This window comes from Phyllobates terribilis, unplaced genomic scaffold (genome assembly GCF_046119375.1).
Source record: "Phyllobates terribilis strain yellow unplaced genomic scaffold, ASM4611937v1 Scaffold_1__5_contigs__length_1240528914, whole genome shotgun sequence".
Lineage (NCBI taxonomy): Eukaryota > Metazoa > Chordata > Amphibia > Anura > Dendrobatidae > Phyllobates > Phyllobates terribilis.
In genome coordinates this window covers 798,917,613-798,941,094 of record NW_027362761.1, presented here as the reverse complement: position 1 = coordinate 798,941,094, position 23,482 = coordinate 798,917,613, and the positions used below count along the sequence as shown (strand labels likewise).

At 42.1% G+C, this 23,482-nt stretch overlaps 1 protein-coding gene across 1 annotated transcript in view; it reads left to right on the top strand.

Moving 5' to 3' along the window:
* Positions 1-23,482, top strand: part of DNAH6 (dynein axonemal heavy chain 6) — a 493,878-nt gene that overhangs the window by 69,871 nt on the left and 400,525 nt on the right. The window contains exons 14-21 of the mRNA XM_073637077.1: positions 2,924-3,076; positions 4,421-4,672; positions 8,429-8,557; positions 9,537-9,650; positions 10,253-10,396; positions 14,419-14,631; positions 16,362-16,454; positions 20,008-20,127. Coding sequence (XP_073493178.1) covers positions 2,924-3,076; positions 4,421-4,672; positions 8,429-8,557; positions 9,537-9,650; positions 10,253-10,396; positions 14,419-14,631; positions 16,362-16,454; positions 20,008-20,127 — 1,218 coding nt within the window. The remainder of the gene's footprint in view (positions 1-2,923; positions 3,077-4,420; positions 4,673-8,428; positions 8,558-9,536; positions 9,651-10,252; positions 10,397-14,418; positions 14,632-16,361; positions 16,455-20,007; positions 20,128-23,482) is intronic.

The window sequence follows — 23,482 nt, the reverse complement described above, 5'->3', positions numbered from 1 at the left end:
TGTGTAGTAGGTGTAATAATAATGATATTAGCAAATACCTCCAATTAGAAATGTAGTATCTTTTTTCTGATTCGCTATGTCTCTTTCCTCATGTGCAGGGCATTGCAGGACCTTAGGTATCCATGGTTCGACCACTCATATAGTGACAGTTAGCTAGCTGTTAGTGATCATAACCATGGATACCTAAGCTACTGTAATGCCCTGCACATGGGAAAAGAGACATAGCTAATCAGAAGAACTAGACTACATTTCTAATTGGAGGTATTTGCTAATATTATCATTATTATACCTACTAAATATTGGGATAGGATCTTGGAGATGGGAATGCCCCTTTAAACTCATTCACACACACTGTTAAGAAAGTGACATGTTTTTTGAACCATAGCTTTTTTGTTGAAATTGGCTGCACTTGTAAGTCTCCGTAACTGCAAAAAGATTAAATCTTTACAACTCGTGAATTCTAGATTTGTTCCTAATAATTATGACATTTTTCCAGGCATATACAACTGTACTGTTAAATTCAAATATAGTAAGTCAATATATCTACTCCTGGTTCCAGGCTGCTCCTTTGTTACTTTTATTGGTGTAAGAATGTGTCTTCCACACATTGAAATAGCATGTGATCATTGTAGGGACAGCTCACTGCTCGGACACAGACAGAATTTGGCCCCTGGGCGAGAACAGTATATGGACCCTTTGCAGTCCATAATGCATCTTTTTATATAGGTGAGACAGAATCTGCTTGCAGTTTTGGAGGTAGAAGTAGCCCCTTTACCTCTTGGGCTCCTGTGTGGTTGCACCAATGGTATGTCCGACTCTGGCTCTAACATCATCCTTAGTGATGTCACCTCAGTTGGATATGATCGCCCATCATGATAATGTAATGTGTCTTTCCTGTAGACTACAAAAAGCAACAACATTTATAAGAAAGGGGCCAGTGATCCATTGAGTGATAGATGGGGGTTGACTAGACTATAATTGAATTTGTAAAGTGTGTAGAGATTGCTTATTTTTTGTATTTGCTTCCTGAAAATAGTTGTATAAACCTGGAAAACCACTTTGAAGATCCTTTGCTAATTACTATTTTCTTCCACTGCTGATTGGCTATAATTGATTCCCAAAATTGTTTCATCCATGAAAAGGCAATTTGAACTATAGCAATTATTGTGCACATTATGAACAATTTATTTCATATATTTAAACAAATTAGGGACACAGAACTTTTCTACAAGCTGAACAGTTGTTTTCACCAGTGCAGAGTATGGCTTGTATCATTGATTGTTTTGTGTATTAACTTCTTCACGACATATGATGTAATCTTTCAGGGGCTTACAGCAACACCACGGGGCAACGTACATGAATAAAAGTTACATATCCTGAAAGGGCTGCTCAAGTCCTATTTCAGGATACTATTAGTAGGGTAGGCAAAATTACCTGACAGATTCCCTTTAATACAGTTAGGGTATATCCATATACAGCAGACTTGTTCCAGAGATTTCCTGCAACTGAAAATCTGTTCCATAGATCTGAATGGGTTTATTTCTGCATCATGCGAATTAATTTAGGCAAACCTCATTTAAAGGGGTATTCTCAAGTTTTCTCTTGAGCAGCTCAGAGCTATGCAGTCTTCTTACTTCCTTGTTGGTAGAGAAGAAGGTTCTCCTCCTTGAGTGAGATTCTGGTCAGGAGCTCCATCTTGCTACAACCCATTAACAATCTGTCAGTGTTTGCTCTGAAGCCTTCACTGTTATCACTATATTTACACATAAAGATAACAGTACATTTGAATAAGCGCAAAATTCAAGAAAGTGAGAGCCATGATAAGGAGAACTTCTCTGGAAACTGCTGACTATGGGTGCATTGAGGATTGTGATTCTACAAGACTGATAAGAGCACCTTTGTCAGGAGCTGAGCAACAGGAACTGTGAAGGCGGTGAGCAGCTAACTGCTGCATAGCAATAAATGGGCTGGAGAGACCTGACTGAGATCTTAGGAATTAACTCTCCTGTAATGTACCTACTATGCACACTCAGTCAGGGTCTGGTGGCTGAGCTTCTTCAAAATAAGCTGTACATTGTGTAAGATAAAAGCTCTCACAGCAGTAGCATGAAAACAAATAGAAAAAACAAGTAATTAACTAAAGCAATTTAATGACATGAGAATACCCCTTTAAACCAATGGAGGAGACACAGGAATTTCTGTCATGCGTGAACATACTAGAATATTGCATTTAGCCTGTTAGGATATAGTGATTTAGAGTTGAGAGAATTTTACAAAATTTGATTTGGGCCGATTTGCTCAATGCATACAGTAGATTTGATTTGTATCAAATACATTAGATGCAAATTGAATTGGCCAACTTCTCTTCTGTGGTTCCTGTAGCTGTTCCACCAATCCTCTGATTTTCTCTTCTATCTGTTGTCGTCTATCTGCTGTCTTCCTCTCAGCCAGGTTATCCATTTATTAGGCTCCATATTGTCATATGGAGCGCATTGCGCATCATTGATGTGATTCTCACCACTTATAGTCACATTGAGTGCAAATACACATCATGGACACATATTGCATCCCATGTGACAGTGTGGGGCCTAGTGGATGGAAAATCCAACTGGAGGGAAAATAGAAGAGTTATCTGGAAGACAGGCAGCATCAGGACAAGTACAGAAAGGACCGAGGAAAGATGAGTACATAAGATATTTTTTAAACCACTTATTGGCCCTCTGTAGTTCAGTCAGCTGCCATGATGCTGGATTGTCGAGAATCATCTTGCAAAACATTTGAATACTCATGAATGTGTGTTTTTTGTTGTTTTAAGAGTCATTTGCCTCATATCAATGTACTCATCTCTTACTGCTATCCTAAACCTTTTTCCTAATTTTAGAGACATATGGGATTTCATGATAAATTATTCTCTCCTTTCTAGGCAATAAATGAAATTCTACCAATTCTTGCTAAGAAAAAGATGGATGCTATCATAGCTGAGGCTCAAGATGCTCAGTTTAAGCTTGAATTTTATCCCACCACAACCTTGGACTATGTAAACACTTTAATATTCTTGGATGAGATTCAAGAACGGGTAAGTTATGAACGTCATTTTGTAATAAGGAAATCTTGACGTACAAATGGTAAAAAGAAATAAATACACACTATGCTTAAAAGCCCGACTCATTCAAAGGTGTATGCAGCCCTTGGAAACAGGGTCGTATATCTAGTCTAATGTTTATTTGGTCATGTAAATATTGGATATTATTATCCTGCATTGCTATAAGGTAGCTTAATCATATAGCAATACAAGGCAATATATTGTGTATACTCACTCGGGTCTAAAAGAGCTCATTGGCCACATATCTTATATTTCTATATAGTTGAGTTGATTCAACATGATTGCATTGATGAAGAAAATGAAGTGCTTATTAACTAATAGAAACCAATGGAAATTCTTCTTCATTCAGGGTTTGATTGTGAAGAAATTGTATTCATATTACTATGCATTTTGACCTTTTAAGAAGTGCCTATTTTAGTCCAAAATGTGGTGCTTAACAAACCCATTGGGTAATGTGAAGATCCTATTCACTTTCCATTTAGACTGTGTTCACACATTGTGGTTATAACAAAGCCAGCTCACCGTAACAGCCTGTTTCTTTCACTGACAAGCACAAAATTAGCCATCATTTTCAAAGAAAAGTTCCCACTCATTGGATATAAAACCTTCAACTCTGATTGGAAAGTTATAAAACATTGTTGCATTCAAAAACCATCCATCAGTGGAGATATCAAAGGATTTCTGGTGCATGCGAAACCTTTCGTCATAAGCACCTGAAACGTGTTGGTGTTTCATCTGATGGACGGTTTTCTCTGAAAAGATGGGTGACAGGTTCTGTTCACTTTTGCAATTGCATGCTGGATTCGGATTGCACGCACCCATATAAGCCTATGGGTGCGTGTGAAACATCGCACTGCTCTCGGATATCACCCGAGTGTAGTGCGATTCCCGCCGATGCCAGCAACAGAGCAGATGGAGGAATTGATTTCTCCGTCCCCTCCGCTGCTGTGCTGCGATCCTCTCTGTGCATGAGTATCGGAACACAGAGCACTGACACTCGGCTCCCGCTCGCAGCAGAGCAAGAACCGAGTGCCATTAGCATATCGCATCCGATGCTCATGCATTGGATGCCATACGCTAGTGGGACCCCGGCCTAATTGCTAAGTTCATGGTACTATTCCTGAGAATTTACTGATGATCTTGATGAGACCCAGAATGCCATCAGACTTGTAAAAAGCAAAATAATAAAGCACTGAAATTGGTAAAAACAATGCAGAATTATAAACTATTGATCCAGTTCTTCAGTATTTATGTAAAATAAGCTCCGTATTTCTCATAGATTAAAAATTCCACAACTGATTTACTATTCACTTTTAGATTGACGTTCTTGAAGAAGAGTCCAATGTGATTGCACAGATGTATCAGCTAATTGACAGCTATACCGTTCCTACACCTCCCGAGGATTTTGCAGTATTTGCTACTCTGAAGCCTTCAATATTGGCTGTTCGAAATGCTATTGACAAGTCTGTAGGTGAGAGAGATGGCAGCATAGAGAAATTCTGTCGATCCTTGGACAAAGACATTGCAGAGCTGAACACGGAAGTGAAGGGTGTCAAACAGCAATCTCAGGTATAGTTTACAGACTGGGCAGATATACAAATCATTTTTCATCATTTTTAAAGGCAATTGAATCCAAATCTGATACATTTGACTGTTAAAATATTTTTATTGTTTTGAAGTTTATTTTACAAAAATGTAAAATACTGTTGTTGTGTTCAGAGGTTTTCAGAATATAACAAATTAGCTTTCATTCTCTGGAAAAACATTTATTGTCAAGCTACATGTAGTGGCTGAAGATTGGCTGCCTTTCCTGTCTGCACATATGCTTCATCTGCAAGATTCTGCTGGCCAAAACCAAGTTTGAAGACCCGGGGTCTTCCATGGGCGTACATCTACTCAGACAACACAGGGTGAGAGTAAAACAGCGTGGCAATACTTTATTGAACCACAAATAAATAAACATATAGAACAGTCCCAGCAAATGCCCAAGATGGTACAAAATTACACAGTCTCACCCTTACTTCTCCGCCCGCCTGGGAACGAACAGCCGTGACTTTGGAGACTTACAGGGCTGACTACCTCAACCAGTGTCCCCCTGCTTCTGGGGGGCCCCCACAGTGAGGAGGTAGCGGCAAGCTTAGGAAGCTAGCAGTCCATCGAGGTACAAGGCCAGGAGACCCAAGGTTCCAAATCTGGCCTCTCCAAGTGTTTCCATGGGGCCAAGCGACCGGTGGGTCCCTCCTGGCAGCTCCATATGTCTCCATGGGTTCTAGGTGACCGGTGGGTCCCTCCAAGCAACCCCAAAATAACATATCCATGGGGCCAGGTGACTTCTTTGTCCTCTCATGAACTCCCTAAAATGTATCCATGTCTCTCTGATGGTTAATGGAGCAGATCCGAATCTTTCCAGTCAGGGCCGGTACCCTTAGACTAGAATCATGTAGAATACAAATCTGTGTCTCTTTAGATGCCATGCAATCCATCTACTTTCCTGAAGGATGTCTCCCATTCTCCTTCCAAAGTCCTTCTGACTCTGCTTGACTCAAGCCTGCCACCTACAGAAGCACATCTCCTTTTTAAATACACATACACAGGTCAAAGGGGTTTTGGAGGGCAGCCTCACATGGCTCAGCTATCATTGTTTTAGATAATCTATTTACATAGATGGTTTCACAGGGGCTATTGAAAATAGACCTTCATCTCACTTAGTACAATTTGTCATTAGCATAGTAAACATGATTGTTTCCAAAGGAATAGAATTCAGCATTCAGTGTTACACCAATACTGGTCTGACCTTCAGAAATACACAAACATATACAAGTCAATTTAAACACAATAGTGTATTTCTCTTGGATTAACAAATTTAATTGTCTGGCTAATTAAGATTTTACGCTGTATCGTCACACCAAGCATTACAGAACTGCGCCTATTTATGTTCAAACTGTATGTTATCCAGAAGATCATCTATAAGTGGGGATGATTCCAAATAACCAAGAACCTCGCCCAGGCTGGGTTGTCTAAGCAGGTTCAGCCTGAGAGTGAGATGCTAAATGCTAAAAAAAGAACTCCAGAATTTCATCACGACCCCCACCGTTAACTCTTATCATTCAATACTGATTCCACTGTCGAAACATAGTACTAAAGTTTGCCCACGAACCTATTTAAACAATCAGATATGACCACTTTAACCAATCCTGATACCAGCTGTAAAGTATGAATTAGGGAAATGTTATTGAGAGGGGATGCTTTACTGCACCTGCTTAAGCAAACCTAAAATGACCTTACTATATAATATTAACGTACCGGTAAATCCATCAATTAATGAAAATTAATGAAAAAAAAGGATTTTAGCCCTTTCATGACCTTGCGATTTTCCATTTTTGCGCTTTCGTTTTTTTTGCTCCGCTTTCTCCCAGAGCTATAACGTTTTTATTTTTTTGGTCAATATGGCCATGTGAGGGTTTGTTTTTTATGGGACGAGTTGTACTTTTGAATGACTACATTGATTTTACCATATAGTGTACTGGGAAATGGGTAAAAAAATCCAAGTGTGGTGAAATTGCAAAAGAAAGTGCAATTACACAATTGTTTTTTGTTTTTTTTTATTTACCATGTTCACTAAATGCTAAAACTGACATGCCATTATGATTCTCCAGGTCAGTAGGAGTACGTAAATATCAAACATGTATAGGTTCTTTTTTATTTAAGCAGTGAAAAAAAGTCCGAAATTTGAAAGAATTTTTTTTTTACTTATGTCGCTATTTAATAGACCTATAGCGTCTCCATTTTTCGAAAACTGGGGCTGGATAATGGCTTATTTTTTTGCTCCTCGAGTTTTTATTGATACCCTTTTGGGGTAGATACGATGTTTTGATCGCCCATTATTGCACTTTATTGCAATGTTGCGGCAGCCGAAAAAGCATAATTCTGGCGTTTCAATTTTTTCTCATTAAACCATTTACTGATCTGATTAATTTACTCTGCATTTTGATAGATTGAACATTTCTGCAGCAATACCAAATATATGTATTTTTAATTGTTTTATTTTCAATGGGGCAAAAGGGGGGTGATTTGAACTTTTGTGTTTAATGTATTTTTAAATACTTTTTAAAACTTTTTTTTTTTTTAACTTTTTACTGGCTTCTATAGTCCCCTTAGGAGACTTGAAGCTGCGATCATTCGATCAATCACCTGTGCAAGGTTTCAGCCCTGCTTTGTGTAGCAAAAATCACTATCTCCTATGAACGCCGGCCACGCGCCAGCGTTCATAGGAGATTCACAGTGACAGGCATGGGGGTCTTCTGCTGACCCCCGGCTGTCATGACAGCCCATCAGCGCCCCCGGTCATGTGACAAGCGCACTGATGGGGGGAACTTGTGATGCACTTGCACCTGGTGTATGTTAAATCAGCTTTCAGTGATTGACAGCAGCATTTAACTGGTTAACAGCTGCGGCTGGATCTCGAATCCACCCACAGCTGAGAGACACATGTGCGGGGAAAGATGCAGGCTCTGCGTCGGAGCCCAAATCAAAGGCACAGTAATGACTTTGACGTACCTTTACGTCAAAGGTCACGAAGGGTTTAAAAGTAACCGGTTATTTGATTCATGCTCACTTAACCATGGGCAGCATGAGTCAGAGACTGGCTGCACAATTACAGCAAGGTATGTTTTGTTTGTACGTATATCAGGAGAGACCTATCAATCAACTAGAGTAGTGTCTCGAGGTGGCGCTGGACTAGTCTCGTCTCTCTCTATAGTCCCCAGTGTCTCTTTAAACAGTTTTCTCTGAAATTCTGGAACTTTCCAAGAAAAACATGCATGACTGCAATCATGCAACCAGGCTCTGATTCATGCGCCATGTGGTTCGGGCAGCATGAATCTAATGACAGGTTCCCTTTACATAATCAAACTCCAAATCTAATCAAGGAGCTGTGTGAGAAATTGAAATATGTTGCAAGGAAGAAACACTGAAACATCACACAAAAATTCTCCATGGGGTAAAGGGAATAAAACTCTCTTAATCGTTTGATACTCATAGGCCCAAGTAAAATGACTATTCAGTTTATGATATATTTGTGTGTTTACCAGTGACATGATCCTTGTCCATCTCTCCGTATGTGTATCTCAAGCACATATGTTTGTCATTAAGGAATGATGATACAACAATATTTCTTTGCTGACTTAGATTATAGTAAAAAACATAAAGAACCATTTATCTGATCAATGACAACGGTGATTACAGATTTTTTTATTTCTAATATTGGAGAATGTACATGTATTAGTGAAGGGTGAATTTGTAACACAGGTTTGAATTGTTTTGCAGGATCCACAAATTTTGGATATCGGTGCTGATCAGACTAAAGTTAGACAAATCCTGGCTGACTTGCAGATCATCATAGATGAGTTACAAAAACGTGCATTCCAGTACAAAACATATCAGAAAAATTTCAAGGTAAAGCAATAGAAATGACTGTCTTCTGTTCATTTGGTGCTTAGTATCCTGTGATTATGTTGTAAATTTTGTCAGAATTGCAAAACATTAGCTACCAGTGGGACCAAATAATTGTTTAAGAAATAAAGGGCAACCCAACGATTCACTATTTTATCTACAGTATTATTATGATTATTAAACCCATGGACCTGTCCAGTTAAAGAAGTTGTCCACTACTAGGACAACCCCTTCTCATACCCAAAGCTTGGCCCCGATAACATAAAAAAGCCTATACTCACCTCCCATGCCGGGGCCGTTCCAGCGGTGTCGGCACTCGCGTTCCTGGGACTCTCGTGCGGTTGTTATAACATGTGAGCCCGGCACCCAGTCAGATCTGGCATCATTGTCCTCGCCTTCGGACATATTGAACATTAAGAGGAAGTCAGGGCTGCGGCTGCTCTCTCACTTCTTCTTGATTACTTATACGTCTGAAGGCGGGGACAGTGACGCCAGATCTAACTGGGTGCCGGTCTCACATGTTATAACAACCGCACGAGAGTCCCGGGAATGTGAGTGTTGACACCGCTGGAACGGGAGGTGAGTATAAGATTTTTATTTTATTGGCGCCAAACATTTAGATCAAGAAGGGGTTGTTCTATTAGTGGACAACCCCTTTAACTACCTTTTTTCTTTCACTTTCATGCTAATTACTGATTAAGTCCACCTTCATTTGATTTACAGTAGAAGGGATTATCACTTTGAATGTTTTCATACCATGTCCCCAATTCCCCAAAGATTGGGATGGTGTGTAAGATGTAAAGATGCGAACTAAATTAGGTTACCATTTTTTCTATGGACTTCTCCTTAAATATCCGAGCAAAGTTATTATAGCAATTTTGTTGAAAATAGTATAGTAGAGAATAATATGATATTTTTAGCATTTCTCCTAACTTGAAGAATCATTGGCAAAAGTAAGCGGACGTGTCCTAAATTTTTACAGGTTGAAGTGACAAAGTTTGATGAGCTGGAAGAAGTAAGTGCAGAACTGAAGCTAAAGCATCTTTTATGGGACTCAATGGCAGAATGGGATATGCTGCAAGCTGAATGGATGCGGGTAAGACATTAAAGAGGTTTACACTACTTTAGCAGGGATGACCTGCTATGGGACTCAATGGCAGAATGGGATATGCTGCAAGCTGAATGGATGCGGGTAAGACATTAAAGAGGTTTACACTACTTTAGCAGGGATGACCTATCCTTAGGATAGGTCATCAGTGTCTGATCGGTTGGTGTCCGACACCCAGCACCCAAACCCATCAGCTGTTCTCGGTGTCCGTGGTAGCGGCCTCAAACTGGGAATGCTCACTTGCTAAGCTAGCCATCTTCTGATAGTGGCTGTGGCTCGGTATTGCACATCCACCTCCTATTCAAATCAATAAAAGGCGGATGTGTAATACCCAGCCGAGGCCACTATCAGAAGACAGACAGCTTCACAAGTGATCATTTCCATCTGGCGGCTGCCGACACTGAGAACAACTGATTGGCGGGGCTGCCGGGTGTCGGACCCTGATTGATCAGACATTGATGACCTATCCTAAGGATAGGTCATCCCTGCTAAAGTAGTGAACAACCTGTTTAATCTACACTACACTTTTGTAAATGAATACAAGGGCCGGTAAACTAGAATAATGCTTTTTGGCTTTATGTATTTTACAGTCAAAATTTGAAATATTGGATCCAGAACAACTGAATTCCCTAGTTCTTAAATATGCCAAATTTGTAAACCAGCTTGAAAAAGGTCTCCCCCCAAATAATGTAGTGCCATGTCTGAAGGCAAAGGTGGAAAAAATGAGAGAAAAGGTAAGTTATGTAGTAAAGTATATATTGTTATAGCCTTGTGGGTAAAACACAAACTTAAAGTTTCATTTATAATTTTCTTTCTAAGTAGAACCAGGTAGATAAACATATTTTTTTTTCTGATCTGTTTTTGTTTTCTGATTGCAGATCTTTTTTTATTATATTTTATGTACATGATTTTGGGGGGCGGCCATCTTGCCTGGGCGGCTATCAACAGCATTTAGAAATATGCTTTACAGCAGTCATAGGAATCTGTAGTCTGGAGATGTTTATTGATTTCTATGTAAGAGTTTTCCTTTAATTAGTACCTTTCATTGTATTCCTGTCTATGTTGATAATGGAATGCCTGCTGAAAAGTGATTACTAAAGAACAGAAAGTGTCAGCCTATTATGAGGCTCAATTGCTACAGTGAAAACTGCAAGATTTCAAGATTTTTGAAAAAATACTAAAATTCTTAAAAATATATGTTTAATATACAATTATCTTTAAAGAACAGGTCATTGTCTGAAGACACATTTGCTTGAAAGGAAATCTACAAAGTGAAAAATAGAATGACAGTAGTAAAAATAGAAAGACATAATCATTAAAATTATAAAGACGCAGTAGGAAGCTCTGACCAATAAAATTAATTAAAAGCCATGAAGGAAGAAAAAGATAAGCAGTCATTTAGGGTTGGAAAGGGGGATGGAATAAAGTAAAAGAAGGGAATCCTGTATTTCAGACTATCCTAAGCCACTTACATGATGGTAATTTTTTTTCACTGTTGTCCAGTTTTTAGTTAAGATTTAGAAAGGTCTGGTTTAGAACACTGATTTATAAAAACTCTTATAGAATCTGAATTAGTGAGAATTCCCCCTTTACTCATCCTTATACAGTGGTGAAAAAAAGTATTTAGTCAGCCACCAATTGTGCAAGTTCTCCCACTTAAAAAGATGAGAGAGGCCTGTAACTGACATCATAGGTAGACCTCAACTATGAGAGACAAAATGAGAAAACAAATCCTGAAAATCACATTGTCTGATTTGGAAAGAATTTTTTAAAAAATTTTTGGTGGAAAATAAGTATTTGGTCAATTACAAACAAGCAACATTTCTGGCTCTCACAGACCTGTAACTTCTTCAAGAGGCTCCTCTGTCCTCCACTCATTACCTGTAGTACTGGCACCTGTTTGAACTTGTTCTCAGTATAAAAGACACCTGTCCGCAACCTCAAACAGTCACACTTCAAACTCCATTATGGTGAAGACCAAAGAGCTGTCGAAGGACACCAGAAACAAAATTGTAGCCCTGCACCAGGCTGGGAAGACTGAATCTGCAATAGGCAAGCAGCTTGGTGTGAAGAAATCAACTGTGGGAGCAATAGTTAGAAAATGGAAGACATACAAGACCACTGATAATCTCCCTCGATCTAGGGCTCCACACAAGATCTCACCCCGTGGGGTTAAAATGATGTCAAGAACAGTGAGCAAAAATCCCAGAACCACACAGGGGGACCTAGTGAATAACCTGCAGAGAGTTGGGACCAACGTTACACAGGCTATCATCAGTAACACACTACGCCGCCAGGGACTCAGATCCTGCAGTGCCAGACGTGTCCCCCTGCTTAAGCCATTACATGTCTGGTCCCGTCTGAAGTTTGCTAGAGAGCATTTGAATGATCCAGAAGAGTATTGGGAGAATGTCATATGGTCAGATGAAACCAAAGTAGAACTGTTTGGTAGAAACACAACTCGTCGTGTTTGGAGGAGAAAGAATGCTGAGTTGCATCCAAAGAATACCATAGCTACAGTGAAGCATGGGGGTGGCAACCTCATGCTTTGGGGCTGTTACTCTGCCAAGGGACCAGGACGACTGATGTATATGAAAGAATGAATGGGGTCATGTATTGTGACAGTTTGAGTGCAAACCTCCTTCCATCAGCAAGGGCATTGAAGATGAAATGTGGCTGGGTCTTTCAGCATGACAATGATCCCAAGCACACTGCCAGGGCAATGAAGGAGTGGCTTCATAAGAAGCATTTCAAGGTCCTGAAGTGGCATAGCCAGTCTCCGGATCTAAACCCTATAGAAAACCTTTGGAGGGAGTTGAAAGTCCGTGTTGTCCAGCGACAGCCCCAAAACATCACTGCTCTAGAGGAGATCTGCATGAAGGAATGGGCCAATATACCAGCAACAGTGTTTACCAACCTTGTGAAGAATTACAGAAAACATTTGACCACTGTCATTGCCAACAAAGGATATATCACAAAGTATTGAGATGAACTTTTGTAATTGATCAAATACTTATTTTCCACCAAAATTTGAAAAAAATGTCTTTCCAAATCAGACAATGTGATTTTCAGGATTTGTTTTCTCATTTTATCTCTCATAGTTGAGGTCTACCTATGATGTCAATTACAGGCCTCTCTCATCTTTTTAAGTGGAAGAACTTGTGACTCGCCCAGGGGGATATGGGGGACTCGGTACCCGGGCCTTTACCTTCTTGGGATGTCACGGCAGTCGGCTCCCGGGCCCGTACCCTGGGGTCAGTCTTTAAAAGGGGTGTTGTTAACAGTTTTGTCTCGTGACGCCACCTGTGGTTCCTGGTAATGGGTACCAGCGCTGCTGCAGACTTCCGGGGGTGATGGGATGGCAGCTGGGATGTCTCTGCTCCCCACAGGCAGAGCGGGCCCCCAGGGCAGGCTTGATGAAAGGGATGCAGGTGAGAGGTGGCCCAGCCGGGCCAGGGAGAATAACAGACACGCACACAGGGGGTTCGCTTCAGTACTTTTACTGGTGTAGATGGCAGGTACGGTCCAGGGTACTTGATCGGAAGGGTGCACTTCAGGACTCTCCCCAGTGAGCGGGTATAAGGCCTCCTGATCTGTTTCTTCCTCTCTCTCTGAAGCTTCTGACCAGTCTTAAACTAGGCCTAGCTTCTGTACTCTTTCACTCTCCTCACCTGCATGCTTGGTGGTAAGAACTTTCTTCTGGCTACCACTATCCCTGGACGCTGGGGCCATCGTGGTGCCTAGTTCTTTGTAGCTTCAGGTTGACCAGGGGTCTAGAATCCTCCTGGTATACCGGTTGTACCTACTGGGCGTAGAGAACCCTGTAGGCGCGGACACGGTGTCCGGCTTGTGTTCTGGGGTGAGCCTAAAATGCTCCTCTGCCCCCATAACTCCTCTCACTCTTCTCCTTGCCTCCGGCCCCGCTCTAGGCCCCCAGGGCTTCAGCACGTGCTTTAGGCCCTGGCTGGCCCTCAGCACAGCAGCTCACATGCTGCTTCTTCACTGATCTCAGTGCCAGCACACTCTGCCTACCTAACTCCACACTCCAGTATATATATCCCTAACAGGGCTCTCTCTGGTGGTATCAGGTGGAAGGGTGGAGGTGTCTGTTATGTAATGAGGGCCTCTTGTGGAGAAGTCCGTCCATGCACCCTTTTGGGTCCTGTGGTACATGTAATAGCAGGGTGCCACACTTGCACAATTGGTGGCTGACTAAATACTTTTTTCCCCCACTGTATACTGTATTATCCAGAATGGAGAGTGTTGTATTGTTGTATTTTATATAGACCTAACTTATATTATTATATAGAGTTTTGATCTCCATTTCTGACTTAAATGTTGCTTGCTAATACCATAGACAGATTGCAGGGACTATACGGAATCCTGTTTTTTATTCTTGTGCATGCATTATTTAATGGGAAACATCTGTGTAATAGCCAGAGTACATTCTGTTATTGTTACAGTACACTAATGAGGATTAATAATAGAAACTGTTATACAACTTGGGACAACATGAAAGATTGAAGAAAGGCAAAGACACATTTTTAAGTCCTAAACAGGTCAAAGTGTTCTGTTTTCTCATAGCTTCCACATCAAAGGTATAAAAATGTAGAGCGTTACTTCCACAGTTCACCCTATAAAAGAAATGGAAGTCCTAGTGCCCAAGTGCAGGACTGCGCTACAGATCTGTGTTGTACACACATTATACCTGTCTTCAATTTTATATAATTACTATATATATAACACATTTTTACAGGTACCTGTGATAACAGATTTAAGAAATCCATTTTTGAAACCAAGGCATTGGGCTATCCTGGAAGAAGCGATTAATGCAGCGTTGTTAGACCCAGAACACCCACTCTCTCTAGAGAAGCTGATAGATATTCACGCATTTGAATATGCACAGAATATTCAGGATATATCTGGGCAGGCATCAGGAGAAGCTTCATTAGAAACTATACTCAAAAAGGTACTGTTTAAAACCTGACTTGTGATATACAATTTTACTTATTTTTCTGTGTGCATTATTTTAATGACCTATTATTATCTAAAATACATTGACGTAAAGGGATTGTTCTATATACTTCATCTACAGTATAGCTGAGAAAAGTATGATTGCTGGGGGCAGTCCACCTTTCACAAGAACGGAGGTCCTAAAGTCCCTTGTTTGAATGAAGCATTAGTGAGCATGTGCGAACACTGAATATATAAAGTAGAGTGCATAACTTGTATATACAGTTAAAGGAGTTGTACCCTTTTGAAAAACATTATCCCATAGGCCAGTGTTCTCCAACTCTAGTCCTCAAGAGCCACCAACAGATCATGTTTTCAGAATTTCCTAATTATCTCCTGTGCAATACTGTTAGCTCTTGAGGAGTGGAGTTGAGGAACCCTGCCATAGGCTCAGTTACCGTTAAAAAATAAGACACTGAACTTTAGTTACCCTTCCCAGGTCCAGGGCTGTGTCTCTATTGCTTCCCTGGTGTCTGTTGTGTGGCCTGCAGCATCCACATCATATCGAAAGTGCTCACGCCAACCACTGAGCTCAGCAGCTCGGTCAATGCAGCGGGCATGATCAACTGAGCTCAATGATTGGCTAAATCTTTGTTGGTGTGACGTCACAGCTGCAGCCAAACAACAGAGACTGAGGCAGCGGTGGGGAACATAGCACTGAACCTAGGGAAGGTATGTGAAACTCTGTTTGTTTTTAAAAAAAAGGTAACTGGGCCTGTGGGGGAAAAAAGGTTTTCGAAAGGGGACAACCTTATTAACGGAGCGTTGGTTGTACATACTTACAAATGCGTCATTCACACAGGAGACCTTAAAACACCTTTTCTTGTGATCAGTGGGGGTCTCAGTGGTCAGGTCTTAGCAATCATGCAGTTATGACCTATTCTATAGATAGTTGATATAAGTTATTTGCAGTACAACTCATTTAAAGTATCTTTAACATAGGGTTTTGAAAGAGATACACTTTTCCTAACTACTGAAGAACACACACATTTTGAATACATTTCCACCATTGTTTTTTTGTTTTCTTTACTGGCAGAATTTGTCTACCATATAATTTTTTTTCTCTGTCTTTAATATCAATATTCAGTAGTGGCTAATTTCCTCCTCCTTATTAACTAAGTTGAGCATGCATGTCTACATCAGTTCATAACCTTGGCGTCATCAAAGAGAACATCCCCTTTATGGCTGTGGAAATGTAGAAAGACTAAAACAAAAAATCAACTGTTCATTTACGCCCAAACCGGCTTATAAAGAAATAAGAATGCCTTTATTCACAGAACACTAACCCCAGATATGACACCCATAGTCTTTTAACAATACCTGAGAAGTAACTATTGGGATAGAAAACTTTTATTCAGAGCATTACTTTTGCTGAGATTTTCCAAATGTCATATAAAACCTTTCAAGCTTTTATATATAAAGAGTCCTTCCGACTAGAAGCTAAAGAGCAGCATGGACTTTATAATTCTGGTAATTGGCTCCTACGTGCCAGATTTATCAATATTTTCTTGTAATGTATGTCTTAGAGACATGTTATAAAGTATGCAAAATTAGATTTGTACTCATCAATTGTTATGTGGATTTAAACTCTTGCCTACCATATGAGTAATATTTTTCCAAAGTGCAGGTTTTGGATTTGACTTTTTCTATTTGCTTATTAATGTAAAGACAATATTTTTTATCAAGGTGGAGGATTCCTGGAAAACTACCGAATTTTCTTCTGTCCCACACCGAGATTCTAAAGATGTGTTCATTCTTGGTGGAACAGATGATATCCAGGTGGGGTTGACTCTGCTACCTACATAATTCCATCTATGTGTTCAGAGTTAGAATAATAACTACATACTTATGTAATTAACTAAAACTGCTGATGGGGGCGCCGGGTGTCGGTACTTCACCAATCTGATGTTGATGACATATCAAAAGGATATATTATCAGTATATAAGTCATAGACAACCTCTTGGAAATGTATAGATCAGTCAGCAAAAAACTTCATATAAGTTAATTTCAAAGGTTTCCTGCACAACACCAAAGAAATGAGCCGGGACATATATTGGTATAAGTGCAGTGTGCAGGTGCATGTTCACACTGTGGCCGTTAAACAGACAAAACCTAAGATAAAAACAAAATGAGCAAATACCCTGATACCCTGTAGTAAGTAAATAGTAATAGTACATGTAAATAGCATAAGGTACTTAGTTAACACTGTTTTGATCAAAAAAGCGTAAAAGCCATCCCACCGGACAGTCCTATCCCTAGTATTAACCCTCTCTATGTGTCAGCAGACCTCAAAATAGATGGGGGCAGAGCAGGACCAAAGCCCGACTGGTTAGACACCTGTCTGTGGAAAACTATATATATGAATTCCCCAGCTCAAAAAGAGAGAGCCATGCCCCTGTTTGTATAAAGTACAAATTGCAAAGTACAAAGGATGTCTCGGGAGCTCCGGTATTTTGCGGGTTACATTTGACAGCTACATGCTTCCCCCAGGCCATGTGTTTGAAACCCCTGAATTAGAAGAAAGCTTAGCTACAGAGGGGAAAATAAGTATTTGATACACTTCCGATTTTGCAAGTTTTCCCACCTACAAAGAATGGAGAGGTCTGTAATTTTTATCGTAGGTACACTTCAACTGTGAGAGACAGAATCTAAAAATAAAAAACAGAAAATCACATTGTATGATTTTTAGATAATTAAATTGCATTTTATTGCATGAAATAAGTATTTGATCACCTACCAACCAGCAAGAATTCTGACTTTCTCAGACCTGTTAGTTTTTCTTTAAGAAGCCCTCCTACTCTGCACTCATTACCTGTATTAATTGCACCTGTTTGAACTCATTACCTGTATAAAAGACACACACCCAATCAATCCCACTCCAACGAATTCACCATGGCCAAGACCAAGAGCTGTCTAAGGACACCAGGGACAAAATTGGATCCCAGGACAGCTTCAGCTCTGCTACATTCACATGACAGGCTGGATCGCAGCCGAAAGCTGCCATCCAGCTTGCCATGCCGCAGACACTGAGAAGCGCAGGCATGCTTGTGCTCCTCGGTGTCTGGCTGTGATGGCATCCAGATGAGCCGAGTTCATGTCCAATGAACTCAGCTCATCCCATGCACGTCACTGACAGCGTGGGAAATTCTCCTGCGCTTGCGGTGAGCGTGAGAGAATTCTCCTGCACTCACGGCAAGCGCAGGAGAATTCTCCCACGCTGTCAGTGACGTGCATGAGGTGAGCTGAGTTCATTGGACATGAACTCGGCTCATCTGGATGCCGTCACAGCCAGACACTGAGGAGCGCAAGCATGCCTGCGCTTCTCAGTGTCTGCGGCATGGCAAGCTGGATGGTTGCTTTCGGCTGCGATCCAGCCTGTCATGTGAATCTAGCAGAGCTGGAGCCATCCTGGGAACCATGGAAAGGTAAGGATGAGGTTGGTTTATTATTTTACTTTTATTGCAGAAGACATTGGCTTCAGCTGGAATGGGCGTGATGGTAAGTATGGTTTAATTTAGAAAATTAAAGAATTGTGTGCTTATTTCAATTAAAGAACTTTATTCTGGGTGTTTGTGTTTTTTTTCACTTTCACTATGGGGTTAGTAATGGGGGTGTCTTATAGACGCCTCTCCATTACTAACCTGGGCTTGATGTTAGCTGGCATTATAAGCTGACATCAACCCCAGCCCTATTACCCCATTGCCACCGCTACAGGGCAGTGGGAAGAGCGAGGCTAAGTGCCAGAATTGGCACATCCTATGGATGCGCCATTTCTGGGGCGGCTGACGGCTGGTGTTTCTAGCCTGGGAGGGGGCCAATATTCTTGGCACCCTTCCTGGGCTATTAATATCAGTCCCCAGCTGTCTGCCTAGCCTTTGCTAGCTATTAAAATAGGGGGGAACCCACGTCATTTTTTTGGGGTCCCCCATTTTAATAGCTGGTAAAGGCTAGGTATTCAGCTGGGGGCTCATATTAGTAGCCTGGGAAGCTCCGTGGGTATTACCCCCTTCCCAGGCTTCAAACATCTGCCCCAGCCGTCTGCTTAACCTCCGCTAGAGACTAAAATTACGGGGAACCCTACGACAATTTTTTTTTAAATAAATCCTTTATTTTAACACTAAATGACAAGTACAGTAACCAACACTGCCACTGTACTTCTTATATATGTGACTGACATGTTTCTATCTATCTAATCTATGTGTGATGCTCTATTCTTTCTGTTCTAAATTGTCGGGTGCCGGTATATGCCGCTGATGAATTGCCGGCTTTTCATGTTTCACTGTGAGCACTGTTCCCATCGATTTGGGCAATCACTGTAATGCCACAACCACCATGGCTGTGACATTACAGTGAGTGGCAGACAATCCCTGCATGATAGGTGCTCTAAATAGCGCAGACATGCAGGACGGGGACCCGAGCTCCCGCCCGAGCATCTCGAAAGTACTCGGCGAGCTCCAAGTATCTCGAGTACTGAGATGCTCGGGCGAGTACCGAGCAGTGGCGAACATGCTCGCTCATCACTACTGAAGTACATAAGCAATGCACAGGAAGACATTTTCCTGGGAGTGCTTGTTCAATAGTCAGAATCACTGGTTTAGTGTATGGTTAGATCCATAGGGTAAAGAAACTATAATTTATTGTAGTGACACACATATAATGTCCTCTACTAGGGTAGGGTCACACGTCCGAGAAAAACGGTCTGGTTGTTCTGATCAGACTTTTATCTGAGTTTGTTGAGAGTTTGATGAGAGCGGCATCATTTTTTATTGGACGTGGAGAGAAAAAAAAAGGTTCTCCACCTTTTCCATTCTGTCAGTCTGTGAAAATTGGACTGCACTCGGATGTTATCCGAGTACTGTCCGATGTTTTCCACGGACCCATAGACTTGCATTGCCGATTTTGATCCAGCACGTGGATCAAAGTCGGAGATGTCTCTGATTTTTTCACAGACCACAAAGTCCAAGGAAAAAATGGAACATGTGTACAGCCCCATAAAATATCAGAGGTACAAGTGCTATCCGTGAAAACCACAGATAGCACTTGGACAAGGAAATCTGTTGTGTGCACGAGCCCTTACTGTGATATATTGGTATGCAGAGCAGGCAAATTTCAATTATTTCTCAGAAATAAAATTATTTTGAATTGTTCTGCTAAATGATATTTCTCTGTAGCTATTTTCACTGACAAAGCTGGCATTCATTGTTGCTTTTAGAAAATGATATGAGATAATTGTATTAATTTGTTAATATGAGACAAATAAAAGATCTTAGATTTTCAATTCAGTCTTAAAAATGCTTCGTAACATTACTGATAAGATATGTTCCTTTGCAGGTTCTTCTTGATGACAGCACTATAAATATATCAACCATTGCCTCTTCTCGCTATGTTGGACCCATCAGGCCTCGTGTGGATGAATGGCAGAAGAATCTAGCCTTGTTTAATCAAACTCTTGTGAGTTATGTTTTCTCTTAATTGTAGTTATATTAACATTAGAGCAAATGTTTAGTTGTGAGAGCAAAAATAAAATATAAGTCAGTAAAGATGCTTACCTGCTATTTATTTTTCCTTATTACTTTTCCTTAGTTACTTTTAGCTCTGCACCATTAAAGGGAATCTGTCAGCAGTTTTTTTTGCTATGAAATCTGATAGCAGCATGCAGAGCCCTTAATGCCAGTGATGTATCACTTACCGGACTGCTTGGTGTAGTTTTGATAGAATCCCTATTTTCTCTGGTGTAGATGGAACACTGGTCAGAATGCTGAGCTCTGTATAACCCCACCCACACCCCTGACTGCCAGCTTCCTGTGCACACTGTGCATTGTCAGTAAGATGCCAATCAGTGGTGGGGCTGGGTTACATAGATTAGCCTGACTTGTCTGCACGTGAGACCTAGTCCTGTTGTAATAATCTCCTGCTGATAAAATACTGATTGTATTGAATCTACAGCACAAAGCCTAATAGGTGACACTTCCCTGGAAACAATGATGAAGAGACAAATGCTGTAAAACATAAAAAAGTGCAATTAGAATCTTATCTGGGATAAATAATGATAAAAGAACATGCATAGTGGTGCTCACCTGGTGTGGTTGTGTGTACACAACCACTGAAAGAGTTTAAAGGCTGCTGCTGAGCCACGATAAGGCTGCTGCTGACCCATGATGGAAATTGGAAAAAAATAAAACTGGAAGCAATGGGTTATTCTGCGCTGCCGCGGAGAAGGAATGAAGGGATGCAGATCCAAGTTTAAATGTTTTAATTGTCAACATGTTTCAGAGTTTTACAACTTCTCCATCAGGACAATGATGATGTCATGGTTTGTCCTGATGAAGAAGTCCTAAAATTTTGAAACGCGTTGACAATTAAACCGCATAAACTTGGATCTGTATCCCTTCATTCCTTCTCCACGGCAGAGCAGAATAACCCATTGCTTCCAGATTTGTTCCTAGCTCCTACATTATGCTGCTCCTACATTACATAGCAAAAACCCGCTGATAGATTCCCTTTAATGCAGAGCTGTAATCTATTACTACAGCTTAGCTGCAGTGTCTGCTGTGAGTCTGAGGTAGTCTGAGACACACCCCCTTTCTCACCATTCAGGTCAGGCCCCTGCTCTTTTCTATGCCCCCTGCAGCTCTTCCTCATTGGTTTGATGGCTGTGTTTAAACACAAGTGTATCACAAACTCAGCAAGAAGTCAGTCCATGAATGGCAAATGTCCATAAGGATAATGATAAAATAGTTATAAAGAGTAGATTACTAAACCATAAAAAAAATAGTAATTGCATTTGCTGAGAGATGGAGAGGTACTTTTTGGTCATGTTTACCCTACAATGAATGTCTGAATAGTTTCCTATTGACGAAATATTGGCAAAGTTTGTTGAATGATAGTTCTTTTATCATACTTGTAACGGGTCTGGGAGGCGGAACCTCTGAGCTACTATACAAGGGGGCGGTCCTTGTAAGGGAGCGGGTGGCGACCAGGGTAGACGGGCAGGCAGTCACAGCAGGTGACTGGGACAGTCTCTGGATGAACGGGCAGGAGGTCACGGCAAGTGACCGGGGCAGTCTCTGGATGAACGGGCAGGAGGTCACGGCAAGTGACCGGGGCAGTCTCTGGATGAACGGGCAGGAGGTCACGGCAAGTGACCGGGGCAGTCTCTGGGTAAAGGATTGGTACGACCTGTGGCGGCAGATGATAGACGTGAGCTCCCAGGTGAGCAGGCGAGAGTCTCTGGATAATCGGGTGGTCACAGCATGTGACGGCGGAGCCTCCAGGAAGACCAACAGACAGGCAGATGAGCGCTCCCAGGTGAGCGGGCAAAAGTCTCTGGAATAGCAGGTGGTCACAGCACGTGACGGCGGAGCCTCCAGGTAGGCAAGCAGGCAGGTAGCGGAGGAGCGCTCCCAGGTGAGCGGGCAGGAGTCTCTGGAATAGCAGGTGGTCACAGCACGTGACGGCGGAGCCTCCAGGAGGGCTAGCAGGCAGGTAGCAGATGTGCGCTCCCAGGTGAGCGGGCAGGAGTCTCTGGAATAGCAGGTGGTCACAGCACGTGACGGCAGAGCCTCCAGGAAGGCTAGCAGGCAGGTAGCAGATGTGCGCTCCCAGGTGAGCGGCCAAGCTGGTCCATAGACAGACTGACAGGAGTAGGAAGGCAGACCGTCGGACCTCAGGCTAGCAAGCAGGTAGCAGGAGTATCAGGCAGGAAACAGACAGCAAACTGGCAGGACTCTGGCAGGAATCAGGCAGGTAACTGGCAACGGGACCTGAGGGCTGAAGCAGAGTAGTGAACAGTGCAACAACATTGCTCGGGCACCTCCATTTTGGAGGAGGTGACTTATATATGGTGAAGTCCTCCGGCCATTGGCCGGGGACTCCTTAGGACGGCGCGCGCGGCCCCTTTAAGAGGGAGGGAGCGCGCGCGCCCTAAGCACAGTGGCCGGGAAAGAGCGCGCGCTGCCAGCAGAGCGGGAGGAGGACGCCGGGCTCGGAGCAGAGAGGTGAGGGGAACAGCGTCCCTGCCTAGCAGAGGGCAGGGACGCCGACGCTACAGTACCCCCCCTTTAGGCCCCCCCTTTTTTAGGCCAGACAGAAATTTAGCAAGGATGAGAGGGGCATGGATGTTCTCCCGGGGCTCCCACGTTCTCTCTTCAGGACCAAACCCCTTCCAATCTACTAGAAAAAAGGTCTTCCCTCTTACCCTTTTGGTGGCCAGAATGTTCTCTACCTCAAATTCGTTTTCAGCGGAAACCGGAGCAGGAGGCGTACCTGTAAACATGGAAAAAGAGTTAAGTACCACAGGTTTGAGGAGAGATACATGGAAGGAGTTAGGGATCCGCAAGTTGGCCGGGAGTTTCAATTTATAGGCCACCGGGTTGATCTGACTGATGACCTCCAGAGGACCGATGAACCGAGGCCCTAACTTATAGGAAGGAATCTTGAGCCGGACATACTTGGACGAGAGCCAGACCTTATCCCCTGGACGGAATTGAGGAGGATCCAGACGTTTTTTGTCAGCATGTCTTTTCATACGCTCGGATGACAGAAGGAGTGCGGACCGGGTACTCTCCCATGTGGAGGAAAATTTGTTAACAAGAGATTCCGCAGCCGGATTGTCCACCGAGGTGGAGACGGGAAACGGGATCCGAGGATGCTGACCGAAGACTACAAAAAACGGGGATTTGGAGGAAGATTCGCTCTCGTGATTGTTGTACGAGAATTCGGCCCATGGCAGGAGATCCACCCAGTCAGAATGGTGGGCATTAACGAAGTGCCGGAGGTAACTGGTCAGGATCTGATTGATCCGCTC